General features: G+C 36.8%; 1 protein-coding gene across 3 annotated transcripts; it reads right to left on the bottom strand.

Annotated features, from left to right (window-relative positions):
• Window positions 1–725: 725 nt before the first annotated feature.
• On the bottom strand, window positions 726–3,157 carry LOC137712737 (uncharacterized). Of its 3 annotated transcripts, none has more exons than XM_068451882.1 (2): window positions 2,926–3,157; window positions 726–2,712 (listed from the first exon to the last, which is right to left on the bottom strand). In XM_068451882.1, exon 2 carries the CDS (start codon window positions 2,566–2,568, stop codon window positions 1,333–1,335), a length of 1,236 nt encoding a protein of 411 aa, XP_068307983.1. In that variant the 5' UTR covers window positions 2,569–2,712; window positions 2,926–3,157; the 3' UTR covers window positions 726–1,332. The 3 variants fall into 3 exon arrangements, with proteins under 3 accessions (XP_068307983.1, XP_068307984.1, XP_068307985.1); XM_068451883.1 differs by having other exon boundaries at window positions 726–2,581; XM_068451884.1 differs by having other exon boundaries at window positions 726–2,556.
• Window positions 3,158–18,484: the final 15,327 nt, after the last annotated feature.

Here is an 18,484-nt window from a genome sequence, read left to right as displayed (position 1 = left end):
TGGTTTAAGAATTTTAGCCCAAATTTATTTGGTGGAACAAAATTGTGGATCGAAATGGGAGCCAGGCAAGTGCACTTGTGACCTCCCATATAAAAATGATGCACACTTGCTCTATGAAAACAATGCCCATAGGGTCAAGATTTGCACTGAATATAGGGTGCTAGGATTTGAGAAAGTGGAAAAGGAACAAAGGAGAAGAGCAAAGAAGAGAGGGAGGAGGTCCAGATTAACCTGAAATTGAAGTGAAAACTGTTTTTTAGTTCTAATTTACAAGTCATTCTATTTACCGTCTTTGTGAAATGAAGCAGTTCGGTCGATTCGTCGGTGAAATTCGTATGTTCGTCCATTCACGAGTCGTTTGTGATGTCTGCGAAATGAAAAGAAGCAGAAATATACAACTTTGGCTAGATTTGGAGTTTTTCTGGTTAAGCATAGAAGCAGATACGAAAGGTTGACAAGAAAATGAGTAGCATGTACTTTTCACCGGTCGAGGGATTTGTCTACCATGTTTATGCAGAATCAACCTGTTACAAGGTTAACAATTTCTTCTATTTACTCATGATCGTGGCTGAAAAAGCTATATATATATATATACACACACACACACCCCAACTATATATGTGTTGAATCGAACTGACGGGGTTAGCAAGCAAGGGCAGTTTATATGCCTAGATACCCAAAAAGGGAAAGTACAAGGCATGCAGGTTTTCCACAGAATCAAAGGATAAATAGAAGCGAGTTTAAATATTATAGGGTTTATGCCAAATGAACGCTAGCATAAGAAGTTCATGAGTTTATTTACAATGGAACTGCGAAACCGGCCTACTAGTAGTACTAGTGTACAATGATTTGCCATACAAATTGAAAGCCTAAGATCCTTCGGTTAAGGGAGGATCATTATATGAAAATCTAAAACAAATAAATCAAGCAGATAGCTGCGGAAGTTCCATAATCACACCTCATCAAAGTCAAAGGACAAAGGTTACGGCTAAAGGTGAATACTTCCTAGAGTCTGAACAGGGAAAGGCATTTAAGAGGGGGAAAGGGTAATAAAATAAAAGTCAAAGAGCACATACAAGATAACGTTTGCTGAACCGAAGAAGATGCTTTCAGTTCAGCCTTCTTCCGGCGGCACGAGAATCTCCACTGTCCATGTCCGAAACGCTTGACAAATCACTTCTTCTTCTGGAAGATGAAGTTGAAAGGGAAACCATGAAATCGATTTCCACAGCAGTGTCCAGTTGGCTTTCTGAATTTATAACAGCAGTAATACGTGAGAAAGAATCTCTATCATCAACTGGTGCAGGCTGCTGTGGGCTGAAGAAGACGCTTTCAGTTCAGTCTTCTTCTTCTGTGGGCACGAGAATCTCCACTGTCCATGTCCGAAACTCTTGACGAATCATTTCTTCTTCTGGAAGATGAAGTTGAAAGGGAAACCATGGAATCAATTTCTACAGCTGTGTCCAGTTGGCTCTCTGAATTTATAACAGCTGCAATACTTGAGAAAGAATCTCTATCATCAACTGGTGCAGGCTGCTGTTGTTCTTGATTTCTATTACGGTTACGATAATATGCCTCAAATATCCTTTCAGCAGAATTCAATGCAGACGAGAGAGAAGATAGTGTTGCTCTGTGCGATTGTGTCCTTCTAAGTAGCAAGGACTGAAGTTGGCGGTTTTCCCTTGTTTCAACGCCAGTCACGTTGCTTTGCGTTAAATCCACAACATCATCTGCAAGTAACACTGGATTTTGCTCTCTGCGCAGTCCTCGAGATGTCAGAATCCTATTTAACAAATTAGTTCTTTCTGCTGTTTCCTGGGTATTCTCAAGCTCTGATGGATGAATAACATCCTGAGTCAAATCAAATCTATTACCAAGACGGCGAATCATCTCCTCTACTGGAAAAGTCAATGCACTCCTCTGAATGGTTTGTCTCAAACTTTCAACCCGACGTGCATGAGGCCTAAGAGGGATCTTAAGATTTGAGTCGTCATCTTGCTCACGCACATTGTTTCCACGACCATAGATTGGGGTGACATTCTTCATTGTGACCTCTCCCTTACAGACAGGGCATTCCTTTGCATCTTGCACATGCAACCAACGGTAAATGCATGGCCAACAAAACAAATGACCACAACAAGTCACAACAGGGTCCCTAGCCAAGTCCAAACAAATATTACAATCGAAAAAGCTCCCATCACTGCCACCGCCCTTTTCAACATCATCCTTATTCTCAGAATTCTCATTTTCCAAAATCCCATTGTTATTATCACATGTCTTGGGTGCGTCACTTGTTCTTTCTTCTGCTGTAAGACTACCCTCACCGGGTTGTAATGTACTTGAATTACCAGAGTTGACCATCAATTCATTCAACTCCATGGAAATATTCCGCCTTTCAGGTAGCGGCCATCTCCTCTGCCGGGCCCTCCTCATAGCTTCCGCAATTCTGCGGATAGGCGCTTCAGTCCAAGCATCCAAATTTACAGGTTCATTTGACATCGAGCCAGCATCGGGACCAGGACCCAGATTCAGGTCAAGGTTCATTGCATCAGACGTCTCCTCACCCATCAAAACCAAAAGGCTTATTATATCACAAATTTAAGGAACCCAGATCAGAAACCCTAGCTTCACCACAAAACTGATGAAACCCAAATCACAGAACCACAAAAATCACCCAAATTGAACAACATTTGGCGCACAGTTCAAAAAACCCTAACAGTAATAAAAAAAATCATGAACAAATCCGTATGAAAACCCACAAAATTGAAGAAACCGAGATGGGAAAGAACCCTAAATCAGCAAGTCAAGCTAAAATTAGGCCATCAAATTGGCGACTTGGAGACATTTTTCCATGGTATAAGTCTCTAGATGGAAATCTAGGGTTTCAAAAGCCGAGAAAACAAAAAACTAAAGAAAATTAAACACCTGGGTCATGGTGAAACGGTGTCGTTGATGATCAGCTAGAGCTGGAGTGAGCTCGAGAGCGAGTTGGAGACCGCCTGAGCTGAGTCTGCCCCGAGTCGACTGGTCATGAAGGGCCCTCTTGCTCTAATCAGCGATCTAGTCTACAGAGAAGGATTAGACGGGCAATGAATTTAGGACGGGGCACTGGGGCAGGAGAGAGAGAGAGAGAGAGAGAGAGAGAGGAGAGACAATCCTTTGCGTTGGCGTTTACGAGTGAAGGCTTTGTTTGGGAGGTGATGAACGGCTGTGATGGAATTTGCGGACCAGCTTGTACTGCAAATCAAGTGGCTCAAATTGAGTTTCCGCTAGGCGGTACTTGTAGAAGTAGAAAGTGACTTCCTAATGGAACTTTTATGTTGTTTCAACTGATCTTGGGACAGCTTAACATGTACTGGATTATGTGTTTGGACCGAAATCAAGCAATGGGCCTATTTAAGGCCCAAAACAGTAGATTTTGGACTAAAGGCTTAATGGGTATATATTTCTCGACAAAATAAACAATGCCTAGCCCAATTTTTAAAAGCACTTTATGACATGGCATTGTGGGCGACAAAAAACCGCTTTCACATAGAAGGAAAGATGTTCAATCATCATTACAGAAGAAAAAGTACTTTTCAGTGGCAAGTTGTAGTTCTGAGAGGATAAAAGCTTGAGTTACCAAGTGGAAACTCATCCTATGACAACAATCACATCAGCAACTTAGATCAGGGGAAAGAACTAAGGGGGAAAGGCTTACTCCATAAGTAAGAGGCTGTTCTATAAAGGCATCGTTAATGAAGAAGAAAAAAACACTCAACTCAACGTACGAAAATACTTCAAAGCTCTGCATGCCTACTTTCACAAATTCCTTTTGTATTTTAAGCATCCATTTCCCTTTATATCTCTCCTACATTACTTGCAAGGGAGGAGCCGAATTTTTTTTTTTTTTTGGGTGGACTAATTGACATAAAATCATATGTTTATTTTTTCTAATATAAAATTATACAGTAATCAATATAAAAGAACAACAATAGAATATAAACAATTCTTCAAATCATAAACCTAACTGACAACTTCAAGGACCATATAAATAATTAAAGGAAAACTAATGAAAAGGGCTTGAAAACTTTGAGTTTTAATCAAAAGGACAAAAATGTGTTGTAAGTGAATAGTACCAGGAGTGACTTTTTAGAGTAAAAATGTCATTTTTGTTAAAAGTGAACAATATCGGGAGTGTTTCGTTAAAACTCCCAATAATTAATCTACTTAATAAATCAAGAATAAGTAAATAAAGTGATTAAGAGCATACTAAAGGTTACATTCATTGGAAAATCACAACGAAAGTAGTAGAATTGTGGAGATAGGGATTTAATTGTGGACTAAACGAAAATTCTTTTTCTTTTCTTGAGTAAGAAGTACAGAGGCTAAATCAGATAGGGTAAATGGTCTTTTTCTTTAGCATAAAAGGTATTATTTACTACCTATCCTCTACTAAATATACATGAAATAATAACCTGTATTGGAATTGAGTGGCCTATATAGGCTACATGCACTAATATAAGCTATTAAAGCATGAGTTTAAAAAAGGATAGAGCTATTCACACACCCTTATTATTTTTTTGTCATTGATCTTCATCAATTTATTCTATCTGAAGACCGAAAATTGAGTGGGATGTGTGAGAAATAAAAATGGGTGTATGTATAGCACTACACTTACAAAAAACCTCCTTGTGCTACAACCCACCTTAGCCTTGTGGGTGGCTCCGCTTGTGAGTACTTGTAGTATTGATTCCTTGTATTGAAATCTCTTTTACAAACACTTTTATATTTGCTAGCACTTGCCCTATAGTGGACAGCTTTGCCCAATTGTGGCTAAAACTTGCCCGAATAGGTTTAATTTTTACCCAATTACTTGCATTAGTTGTTAATTTGCAATTTGTTATATTTTTATACAATTTACTATGTATTTTTTCATTAATGTTCAACAAATCTTTACAACTTCTTACATTCAACCCTTTACTTATATTTTGTTTTACTTACTATTTCTACATTCATAATGAACATTGCAAATTGACTTAGATCACTTCTGATTAGTTTGTGGTCTTCTCTTGGCATTAATATATGACACGCCCTGATCTCGGTGTCAGAAGGACAACAGGATGGCCACGTGCTGGCCAATACTCGAAGGTGACGCAAGCCATTTTATAAATGCATATATCGAGAACATGTGAAACATGCATATAATTTTCATGCGTAACAACGCAATACAATAATCAAGTACAAACCTTAATTAAATATAATAATCAATTGCCAACAATGTAAAAGTGATACTGCATGGCATGTTCAGAGCATACTACTAATTTGAAATACAAGCGGAAGGAATATTAGAAAGTGCGATTACAAGAGGAATGAGTCCTACACTGAGAAGACTCGAGAATACCAATGTGGGAGTGCCTTGACGCCGGGATTGTACGCCTCGATTCTAAATCCTGAGGGGGCGCAAAACAAAACAAAACATAAGTGGACCAAGTTTATATATATGTAATACTAAAACAGTTATTCTTCAACATACTAACCCCTAGTTTAGAAAACTCATATAGCATAATAAGTAATAGGTTTTCCGAAAACTCTAGCATACCATAAAACCTTCATAAAATATATATCATATATAATGTGCTTAGTAGTGGTATATATATGCTGTAGATAAACTGAAATCTTGAAATTTGCTAATGCATAATACTATAGATAATATTTCTCTTAATAGTATTATAATTACTTTGTTCAGGAGATCTGGAAGAAATTGACTGTTTGAGAATACCTCTGTAACCAATTTCAGAGGCATCAGTTTCAACAATTTTGTAGGAATTAGGAGTTGGAATACCAAGACATGGCAAAGTCTTAACATGTGATTTGATTTGTTTGACAATGGAAGTATGAGTATTGGACCAAGGTGAAGGATTTTCTTTTAGATGATCAAATAAGGGTTTGCATTGTTGCCTAAGATGAGGACAAAATTCTGCAACATAATTTAAAGAGCCTAGAAATCTCTGTAATTGGGTTTTGTCAGTGATTTCATTTGGGATCTTATCTGCAAATTGAATTACTCTATCTATTGGTTGAATGGTTGACTAGTGGATATTGTATCTTAAAAACCTAATTTTGGTCTAGAATAACTTAATTTTGGTTGCTAAGACAACTAATCCATTTGACTTAATTATCCTAGCAAACATATTTAAGTGTTTCCAATGCTCATTTATTGATTTGGAATAAATGAGAACATCGTTAATATAAATAATTGAGAAATGATTGTATTGATTAAATATTTCTTTCATGATATTCTGAAATTTACTAGGTGCATTCTGAAGATCGAATGACATTACATTCCATTCATAATGGCCGAAAAGAGTGACAAATGCAGTTTTGTATTGTCATCCTCATGAATTTGAATATGCCAAAATCCAGACTTTATGTCGAATTTTGAGAAGATTACAGCTTGACTAAGTTTCTTAATTAATTCTCTTTTTCTAGGAATTGGATATCGTATCCATTCTAAGATTTCATCAATAGGTTTGTAATTAATGACTAACCTAGGCGTTCCTCTTTCTAATTCAGGACAAGACCATGGTGATTTGCTTTTCCTAATGATTCCTTTATTGAGAAGTTCTTGGATTTCTGTTTTGCAGAATTCCATAACTTCTTGACTCATTTGAATTGGTCTACCTTTTGTTGGAATTTTCTTTTCATCAAATTCCTTATTGTAAGGAAGTTTAACAATGTGTTGTTTTATGTACTAGAAAGCATTGGGAATGTCAGAACAAATTTCATTAATAAGTTTATTTTGAAAGTTGTCAATGGTTTGTAACAAAGATTTGTTTGTTAATTGTTCTTCGATTCTTTTGTAATTAATTTCTTCTTTTGAGAAATTAATTTGTTGTGATTTTTGGTGACTAGATTGATGGTTTTCGAGATACTATCTTTTTGTAATTGTCTTAATTTTTTTGAGATCTGTTTCCGTGCAGAACTTAAATGTGATTTTTTGTCCTAGCATTTTTGTGTTATGCGATTGTGGTGTACTTTGAAAGGATATAAAAGAGCTATGAAATGGAGACCTAAAATGACTGGGTCTGAAATGTTTTTAATCAAAACAAATGGGGTATATATATATATATCTTCATTCGCCTGAAGGCTCTTCATCTTCCGCCCGTAGACATATATAAATCTTCATTCTTCATTCGTCCGAAGGCCCTACATCACCCGACCGAAGCCATTTATAAGTATCATTCGCCCGTTGGCCTTCATTTGCCCATAGGTCTCTACATCACCCGACCGAAGCCATATATAAATCTTTATTCTTTATTCACCCAAAGGCACTACATCACCCGACCGAAGCCATTTATAAGTATCACTTGCCCGTAGGCCTTTATTCGCTCGTAGGCCCTTACATCACCCCACCAAAGCCATATAATGATATCATTCGCTCGTAGGCCCTACATCACCTGACCGAAGCCATTTAATGATATCATTTGCTCGTAGGCATATATAAGCATAGAAAATCATAAACATAATATTTCCAACATCATATCTCATCGGAGCTCAATAACTCAAACATCATATCATGAATCTTTCAAGAATGTAAATATGATACAGCATGATATTTCATAAAGTGTAAATCAAATTTACTCATAAACATTTCATAAAACGTAGCCATAAAATCATGCTTTTCATGTATGCATTTCTAATAATAAAATCATGCATTTTGGAAGGGGTCCATTCACCTTACTCCGTTGTTGAAGAGCCGTGCAAACTAGAGAAGGCGGAAATGCCACTAACAAACGAACCTAAGCACATAAAGGGACCAATAAATAAAACTATACTATAACGATTGAATTTGGGGAAACAAATGTTGTAAATAGATTCAAGACATCGAAAAACCTAAGGGGGAACCTCGGGTACCCCTACGCACTACCACATTCGCCACCGCACGCTGAGTTGGGTCGCTAGAAAGTTAGCTGGAAAAGCCCACGGTGGAGCACAATACCTTTAGTGGAGGCGCGTGTGCTCCACACGCTGGGATGGGTCGGATTCGGGTTAGATCTTAGGTTGGATATGGGTTTTGGGTTTACTGGGTTAGGCCTCTTTTTGGGTTTGGGTTTGGGCTTAGGTTAGTGGGCTAAAGGTTTGGGTTTGGGCCGAGTTACTCAATTAGGTTTTAGATCCGGTTTAAGGGTACCGGGTTTGGTCGACCTGGTTTCAGGCCGTGGGTCGATCGGTTTCTAGCCAAATCTTCAAACACTTATAACTTCCTCAATACTCAACCAAATCAAGTGATTCAAAATCGAAAATCATAGTTCTCAACAAGATGAAGAGAATGGTACCTTGCATGATAGCTAATTCACTGTGGTTCGGCCAGAAAACGCCTCGAAAGTGGCGGTGCTCACTGGAAAAATTGGGGAAGCTTTCCCGTGAGATTCCTATATCCAAACATCACCAAAACTTCTCAAAACCACTTCCAAACATACACCAAGACACGATCTACAACTTTTGGATGAGGTTCGAGGCTTATCCTTTCCGAAGGATGTGGAAATTCATCAGAAAACTCATTGAACAATGGATGTACTGTGCAACGAGTTTGGAAAGGTTTGGAGGCTTCTCCTTCAATTCTGAGTTCACCAGGGTGATGGTGGGGATATTGTTGTCGTTGTTGTGTTGTTTGTTTGTGTGAAAAACCCTCGAAGATGGTGGTTTGAGAGAGAGTTGAGAGTTTAGAGAAGGAGATAAATGAGAAAGTTGTGAGAGAGAAAGATAGTGTGTTTCAGAAAAGGAAAGAGGTCATAGGGAGGGAAAGGGGAGGAAACATATGGGTCATAGTGGCTCACAAAACAAGGTCACTAAGGATGAAACACGAAAATATTTGAAAACGTTTGAAGTTTCGAACGCAGAATCTTCGGTACAAAACTAATTTCAAATTCATTCGTGCATACGCGTTTGTGGCAATGAGTATAATAAGAATAAATTGATAAAATTTGAAATACGCATTTCGACAAGACAGTCAAGGAAAGTAAACTCAATGGTAAATTGGTAATTTCATAAGTCCGACAATATGAAAATACAACAAATTCGGATTTGAGTGGTCTTCCTGAACAGTCTGTCTGCTCTAGAAATGATATGAAGTGTTGTAGGGTAAACACGAACCCAAAGTTAACTAGAATGCCTTCTAGTACCAGGAGGTGAAACTGGGGTTACGGTTGAAATCGATGTTAATCGAGACGTCAGTCTAACGAAGTCTAGAATGAAGAATTATGCCAAGCGGTCAAAAGTAGAGTCCTTACGGACTGGTAGATAATATGCTGAGTGAGTTGATCAAAAAATACCAAAACGTCATCATAGTCTCCACATGTACAAGGTGGTTTGTATAGGAAATCTATGGTGACATTCACCTATTTCCATTCGTATCCCCAGTGCGTCCTTAACAACCTAAAAAGGACAACCATGGAAATTTCTTCCTACCTCCACCATGAATAGAAAGAAATTGAGATAAGCCTGATGACTTCCATCTCTCCGCTTCTACTTACTAGTAAGTCAAACATTTTCTCACATAATTAGCGATATCCCATTCATACAATACCAATAATAAAATGGACGAAAACAGTGATACAATTTAGTATTGTCAGCATGCATGGTATACGTTGAAATGTGAACCTCAACAAGGATATTCCTTTTTCACAGCTTCAATACCTTTAGGCAAAAATAATTTGTTTCATATCAACAAAGTTCCAACTCCTCGAATTTTCAAATCCTATTTCATGCCATCCGACACTTGCTCTTTCAAACTCGCACATTACTGAACAACTCTTGGGCTTTCTACCTGAAATCTACCGATAAGTTTCAATCACCTCTTCTATCTCAAGCTCAACACCTTCTAGGTGAAAACACACTACAACTTCTTTGGTAAAAAAGGATGCAACACTTATTGTTGTAGAGAAAAGTCACCAGATTTTACAGCACGGGAAATTGTTACCAGCTCTAGGTCATGAATAAGATAATTCTTTTCGTGAGGTTTGAGATATCCGAGAGCATAAACGATGACCTTCCCATGCTACATCAGAAAACAACCCTAAATGTGACAAGGATGCAAAACAAGAAACTAAAACTCACCACCAACGTCAAGAAAAATAGGGATGGAAGCACGAGTAAAACGACGTTCCAAACTCTTAAAAGTTTCGTTCCCAACTTTCATTCCATATAAATTTCTACAAAGAAAGGGTGTCATTAGGTTTTCAAGTAAGACGGTAACCATTGGCTCAAGGTCGTAGATATGATGGTTCACTTCATACAGTTCTAACCATCAAGAGGCACACGTGTTACTCAGTCATGCTGCATCAGCGTCTAGCCAAACATTTAATAAAACATCACCGTAGAATTCAAAATTTATTGACGTCATCAAAAGGTGTAAGAACAATGATTAGGTGAGACAATACTTTAGTTGTTAGAAACTTTGTTCACCCTCATCATCTCAAACAAAATTGACTAGTTTCATAGCGAAAAAGGAAATAGGCACACGCGTTACTCGGTCATGCTGCATCAGCGTCTAGCCAAACATTTAATAAAACATCACCGTCTAGCCAAACATTTAATAAAACATCACCGTAGAATTCAAAATTTATTGACGTCAACAAAAGGTGTAAGAACAATGATTAGGTGAGACAATACTTTAGTTGTTAGAAACTTTGTTCACCCTCATCATCTCAAACAAAATTGACTAGTTTCATAGCGAAAAAGGAAATAGGCACACGCGTTACTTGGTCATGCTGCATCAGCGTCTAGCCAAACATTTAATAAAACATCACCGTAGAATTCAAAATTTATTGACGTCATCAAAAGGTGTAAGAACAATGATTAGATGAAACAATACTTCAGTTGTCAGAAACTTTGTTCACCCTCATTATCTCAAACAAAATTGACTAGTTTCATAGCAAAAAAGGAAATAGGGCTATGCATAAAGAATCATTAAGAACTGCTGATAGAAATTGACAAAACCAAGGATATTTTTGTATTTCACAACACCCTATGAGGATTTTCAATTTCCAACGGTCATAACCATTTTAGAAATTGATAAGAATAGCGTTTGCTACAAAAGAGTCTCCCAAGAAAAGTATCTAATTTAAACAAAATCAGCGTTTGAAGAATTTGGTGTAAAGCTGTTTGTCGATGTTTAGTGAACTTGACCTTATTGTTGGAGTAAGCAAGAAGGTTATCGGTAAGACAATCACCGAGAAATCTTTTGAGGGTCCACAATAATTCCTTTAGTGGAAACAATAAGTCCGAAAACATGATATGACTTTGCCACCATTCCTAGGGAACGCACGTTGCAGAGAAACATCCACGTTTCGAATCTTCAGATGGTCTTAACCAGACTTCCTTTTACTGAGATTTTTTATTTCACGTCACCAAATGTAAAGCTAACTCTGCTGGCCATTCCTAGGGAACGCATGTTGCAGAGTATTAATCTATTGTTAAAAGTCGTCCATCATTCCATTTCGTCACTAATGAGGCATAATCCCTACACGAATTCTTGTATTTCAAATAGAAGGTGACAATTCAAACAGAAAAAGTTTTGCACAACTACGCCGAAACGAACCAAATCCAGAAGCCGTGACATCCAAATGATATCAAAGTTGACAACTACTAGAGTAAAAGAAGATCCTAAGTATGCTCTAACTTAACTAAACTCTTATACCAATCCCATACCTGTTTACTTGAGGTAGTAAATTTTGGGGACGAAATTCTCTTAAGGGGCTAGATTGTGAAACCCTGTCCCTAATTTGTTGTATTTTCATAATGTCGAACTTATGAAATTACCAATTTACCTTGAGTTGACTTTGGTTGATCGTCTCACCGAAATGCATAATTCAAATTTTATTAATTTATTCTTATCATACTCATCGCCATGAACACGTAGGAGTGAATAGATTTAGTTTAAGGGTATCAGGTTGGGTTGACTCGGTTTGTGGCCGTGAGTCGGCCGGTTTATGGGCAAACCTTCAAATGCTCATAACTTCCTCAATATTTAACCAAATCAAGTGATTCAAAAATGAAAATCATAGTTCCTCAACGAGATGAAGAGAATGGTACCTTGCAAGATGGCTAACTCACCATGGTTTGGCTGGAAAATGCCTAGAAAGTGGCGGTGATCGTCAGAAAATCGGGGAAGCTTTCCCTATGAGATTCCTACGTCCAAACATCACCAGAACTTCTCAAAACCATTTTTAAACATACACCAAGACACGATCTACAACTTTTGGACGAGGTTCAAGGCTTACCTTCACTGAATGACGTGGAAACTCATCAGAAAACTCGTTGAACAGTGGATGTACTGTGCAGCAAGTTTGGAAGGGTTTGGAGGCTTCTCATTTGATTCTGAGTCCACCAGGGTGATGGTGGGGATTTTGTTGTCGTTGTTGTGTTGTTTGTTTGTGTGAAAAGCTCTCGGAGATGGTGGTTTGAGAGAAAGCCGAGAGTGTAGAGAGGGAGAGAGATGAGAGAGTTGTGAGAGAGAAAGATAGTGTATTTCAGAAAAGGAAAGAGGATGGAAACAATCATTGAAAAGAAGCTTAGTTTACTTATGGCGCAAGCAAACAAACTTGACAAATACTTAAGAAACAATCAATCTATTGGTCTTGGCCAACAATAATGCCTGAAAACAATAAAATCATTATAAGAGCATGTATTCCATTTAGGTTCCATTAAGTTAGTTCGGAACTCTCTTTCATCTAGATTTTATTGAGTTCATTCAGAATCCGGTTCCCTAGTAGATTCTGTTGAGTAGTCTAGAACCTTATCTTCGATGGATTCTGTTGAGTTGGTCAAGAATTCCATCTTCCTACTCGGTCCATTGAATTGGTTAAGAATCATGCTTCGTCTGGATTTTGTTGAGTTAGTCTGGAATCCGTCTTCTTACTTCGTTCTATTAAGTTGGTTAAGAACCGTGCTTAGTATAGATTCCGTTGAGTTGGTTTAGAATCATTCTTCTTATTAGGTTTTGTTGAGTTGGTCTAGAATCCCTTTTCTTACTCGATTTCACTGAGTTGGTCTGGAACCGTGCTTCGTCTGGATTTTGTTGACTTGGTCCAGAATCCCTTTTCCTATTTAGTTTCAGTTTCGTTGAGTTGGTCCAAAACAGTTCTTTGTTTAGATTTCGTTAAGTTGGTCTGAAATTCCTCTTTTTACTTGTTTTCATTGAGTTAATCTCAAATTGTCCTTTGTCTAGATCCCGTTGAGTTTGTTTGGAATTCTTCTTATTTCTGGATTACATTAAGTTGGTCCGGAACCATCATTCGTATGGATTTCGTTGATTTGATTCGGAATCCCTCCTGTTACTCTGTTTCATTGAGTTGGTCCAGAACAATGCTTCATTTGGATTACGTTGAGTTGGTCCATAATCCTTCTTCTCACTCGATTTTGTTAAGTTGGTCTAGAACTGTGCTTTGTTTGAATTTCGTTGAGTTGGTCTGAAATTCCTCTTCTTGCTTGGTTTCTTGAGTTGATCGAGAACTGCTCTTTGTCTGGATTACGTTGAGTTTGTCTAGAACCATCCTTCATTTGGATTTCGTTAGTTGGTTGGGAATCCCACTTCTTATTTGATTACATTGGACTTCGTTGAATTAGTCCAAAATCTCACTTCTTTTTCGGTTCTTTTGAGTTAGTCTCGAACTCTAGATCATTGTGCATATGAGTTGCTCATGTTTACACTTGTGTTTATAACTTAGGGATTACAATGCTATTGCTCGGATTTCAGGTAGGTAAATACAGCAAACCTTACGGAGGTTAGCTTTATTAAAATTAGTATGGTAACTTTTGATCTTGTTGGCAGATTGACATAGTTAAACGTTAATATTATGCATCTTTGATTCATGGAATTGATTATTTATTGTTATTGTGGAATTGTTTTTGGAAAACACTGTTACACATGTGAAAGGCAAAATGACAATCCTAGTTGTTATATGGTTTGTTAAGTAGTTTGGAATCTAGTGAAGGGAAATTTTATTTACAGTCATGTAACCTCTTTTTACACCCAACTTAGTCTTTTCACCCATACCACTTTTAATTAAACCATCAATATCTCTTTAAACCCAAATTTACTGTCAAAACTACCCTCACAAACCTAATTCAATTTATAAATTTATCTCTACACCCATTTAGAAAATACAAATCCAAAATTTGCAAATAGAAGTCCATTTCAAGTTAAGACTACGAAAAAGTGGACAAATTCATAATCTACGCAATATGATCATCCTTGCAATCATATTATGATAGGGTTACCAATCAATAATATTTCAACTTTTGCTTCACTAAAACTAAATTATGAAACAATAAAAACGGTGCACTGGGTTTTTTTTGGAGAGAACTCATCAAAATTGAAATCAAACCACCTACTGAAGTATGGCCATTTTCTCCATGGATATGACATAGGGCTAATTCAAGTTATTTTGTATTTGTATGGGATACAATAGATTTACTTGATTTTAGTAATGTTTGGAAGAGTGATATTTGATTTAATGTGTGTTCATATCTTTCCACAGGGTTTAATCAATAATCATTTTTCACAGCTTCAGACCTTGAAGACTACTGCAGCTCTCGAATGCCCTGTAGAGTTGATCAGCACTTACTTGCATGAGGTTGACACAATCTTATCCAATTGACAGGGAAATATACCATTCAATCCATACCAGAAGCAGAAGATGTTTCAGTGATTGCCAGTTTCATGGCTTGAATGAATTTTGTCTCACCCTTGGTACTATATATGCAATGACTTAGAACATCTCCAATGGACATGTCAAAAGATAAATGTCAAATGCTAATTTGATGGCTGACGTGGCAATGCCAGATTCTCTCTTTTTCCAACCGATGTGTTTTTTTGTTATAAATGATATCTGTAGAACTCATTTTTAAAAATAAATCGATTAAATTAAAATTTCAAGATCTATAATTGGTGCATTAATGAGACCCACACAATAAAATAAATAAAAAATTATTTGACATCACATTTGCTCATATGTCAAATTTAACATATGAAAATTCATATGTCAATCCACATAGGATTGACATATCGGTTGGAGCTTACTCCTACCTTCAAATTTGATTACATGACATTCCACTTAGGATTTGACACCTCATTTGGAGATGGTCTTAATCAAACGAAAAAACCATGCACTAGAAGGCCAGATGAAACCATTACATGGATTATTTGGATGAAACAAGGGGTGATGGTATGGTTTAATTATAGAGTGTGGGTTTATTGATAAGTTTTAGTTTTATATTTAATTTATTTTGTACTTGATGGTAATTATGCAATAGAGTAAAAAAGACAATTTAAATTAAAGTTTAAGTTGAGTGTAGAAAAAAGTTATATGGGTTCAAATAAAATTTCTCTCTAGTGAATCATACTTATAGAGTTCCAATGAGTGATTCTAGAACTCTATTGGCGCGTTTAAGGGGAGTGGGACAAGAGGAATCGGAATTGCACTCCTCCCCGGTTATTCAAGTGTTTACCAACACTTGAGGGAATGAAATGCATGTGGGACCCATCTAATATGGGGAATCAGACTCCTAATATACCCGAAACCAATCTCCCGAACAATAGATGGGATTTGAATTCCGTGAGAAAGCCTCTATCCGGAATCCCTTTTTAATACCCAAAATACCCTTATCTTGTCTCCTTTCCACCTTTTTCTCTGCTTCTCTGTCTTTGTGGACAGTGACCAATATCAAGGGAGAAGAAAAATCAGAAGGGAAGAAGAAGAAGATGGAGAAAACAGATGGAGAAGCTGAAAATAATTGGGGAATGGGGTGTGGTGCGGTCTTCACGAGAAAGAAAAAACAATTGGCGGATGGGGTGCAGTTTGGGCTTCAGGGGAAAGAAAAATAATTTAGGAATGAGGATCCGGAGAAAAAATATCTGATAAACCATACAAATTCTTTTTAAAGCTTTTTCATAGTCTTCTAAAAAAAAAATTATCAAAAATAAAAAAACTATATACTTGGAATATGGGCAATTTAGTAATTATATTAGTTTTCATTCTGATTCATGTAATTAAGTAAACAACTTATATAAATAAATATGATTCCTACTCCGATTTCAAGAAATTTTAGTAAACAGTTTTAACGGGAATTTGATTCTGATTCCACCCCATTTCAATTCCCCCTCAATTCAATTCCTCTCATTTTGATTACGGATTAGTAAACGAGCCCTATGTTTTTATGCTAGAAGTATTATGAGAAATGTTGGTGTTTATAAAAGGAAAAGTCTAACACATAGGTTATATGCAATCATGAAATAAACACAAAAGTTTTTACGTTATTGTACAGCTGGGTTTTTTTTTTTTTGGTCATGTCTCGAAGCGAAGCATGATAGAATAGGTACTTTCAAACATCACATGTTGATTTTGGACGTAACTCGAAATCGGGACGTAATACTATATGCTCACTAGAATAGGAATAGAAACAAATAGGATTACCAAAATCCATTAATCTTATGCATTATTTTATATGCCAGTTAACAATTTAACAATAATGTTAGAAATTTAGAAATCATGTTAGAGCATTGCATTCTTGATTCCGTCTTTCTTGAGGAATTAAAAATCCACCTCTCACAAAGAATTCAAGTCCTCCAAAATGAGGAGCTGAATTCTTTTTTTATTTTTTTTAATTTTTTTTAGCCCCACTTTTGTTTCGATTCGTACATGGTAAGTAAACATAAGAACACTGATCGAAATCTAACTCCAATTTTGATTTTGATTACAAATATTTAAATACGCCACAAGAGTAATGGGATCATATACTCGAATGGTGGACATTTACATTGCCATGCACATTTGTATAAAACTTAGTATTCATAGTGTACACGATTCACTCCAATTAAATTTTGGGAACTTTAACGAAAAATTTACTGTTCATTTTAACGAAAAACCATATTTTTACATTAAAAAGTCAATTATGGTATTATTCACTTTGTCCTTTATTTTGTTCTTATCGTTAAAATTCAAAATTTTCAAGCTATTTTTATTAGTTTTCCTTTAAATTTTATGTGAATGATTGTGCTTGACATTTCCAATCGACAAACAAACATAAATTAACATTAACTTTTTTGCCAGCAGTTAAGTAATAAAAATCTCCTCCCGCAGTGTAATCGATGCATGTTTGCCAAATGAGAGGTTGGAGAGCCACTTTCACTGCCAGATGATGCTTAATAATTCTCCACAATTAGAGCGACCTAGGGTGTATGGTGGGTTCATTCCTACAAATTCCAGAGCTAGGGATACATTTTGCACACGAAGTAATTAATCCTCCGGAGTCACTCAAACAAGAGCAACGCATGCATGCAATTAATCAAAATTCTAGGGTTTGGAAAAATAAAGATTCTTCATCTTAACCAGGACCAACTGGTTTTTTTGGTATTATACACATGGGTTGGTGAGAGTAGTCAGTACTTTACAACTAACATATTGGATGAGATTAATTGATCAAATTTGTCAATCATATAATATAATATATATGCATGTAGAATTATAAGAATAGTGTAACTGTATTAATGTCACAAGGTACATATATATAAGTTTATGATTTGACGCGCAAGTAATTCACAGTCCCACGTGGATTACAAAATCTAGTCCTATAGAATTCTAATTGGATTCTTCTACGCTAACATTCCTCTGCAAACTTGTCAGCCTTGAAAAATCGAGTTTTGGATCGAAGTAGTAGAAAGCAAGGCTTCAGAAGGCCCTTGATGAGAATATTCGCTGGTTGAACAACCATGGATCTAACATGGACATAGTGGTCATGTTATTGGGTCGTATATTGGGCTATGTAGGTTTTAGAGGCTTCCTATTCAACAATTAATGCCTGGTTTGGTATTGAGGTGATTCTGAAAAAAACTGGTATAAAAAAAAGTTGGGAGCTGTTTTTGTGTTTGGTAAACATTCAGCTTCAGCTTTTTTTTTCTTCACAGTTTTGGATGAAAAAAAACCAAAAACAAGAAGCTGCAAAACTCAGCTTTGAAAAACTAACTTTTTTCACATCTGTTTTACATAAAAGTTTATCAAACACTATAATACTGTTTTTTTTTTTTTTTTTCAAAGCACTTTTACAAAAATATTTACCAAACACTCTGCTGCTTTATTTCACCTCTACTTATTCTCACAGCACAACAGAAGCAACTTTTTTTCAAAGCACAGCAATACCAAACCAGCCTAAGTGAAAGCAGCTCACCTAAGAGCCTTTCCACTCCATGCAATTACCCTATCAATTGGGTAATTTCAATCCCCCAAAACCAACACAATCATCTCCAGCCCACAACACATCAGCTGCGGCCGTCGGATCACGACCCCGTGTACGGACCCATCGCCGGCGATCGCAAAGTTGCCGACGGAAGAAAACTCGTTTTTCGTCGGGGGAGGAGGAGGAGGAGGAGGAGGAAGAACGAATTCGCAGGTGGTTGGTGACGCGGCTCTGCCTAAGTCGAAGGCTATGAACTTGCTACATGTCG

The sequence above is a fragment of the Pyrus communis genome, chromosome 13 (genome assembly GCF_963583255.1).
Source record: "Pyrus communis chromosome 13, drPyrComm1.1, whole genome shotgun sequence".
Taxonomy (NCBI): Eukaryota; Viridiplantae; Streptophyta; class Magnoliopsida; order Rosales; family Rosaceae; genus Pyrus; species Pyrus communis.
The sequence above is the reverse complement of the archived record's forward strand: the minus strand, read 5'-3'. Positions and strand labels throughout refer to the sequence as shown.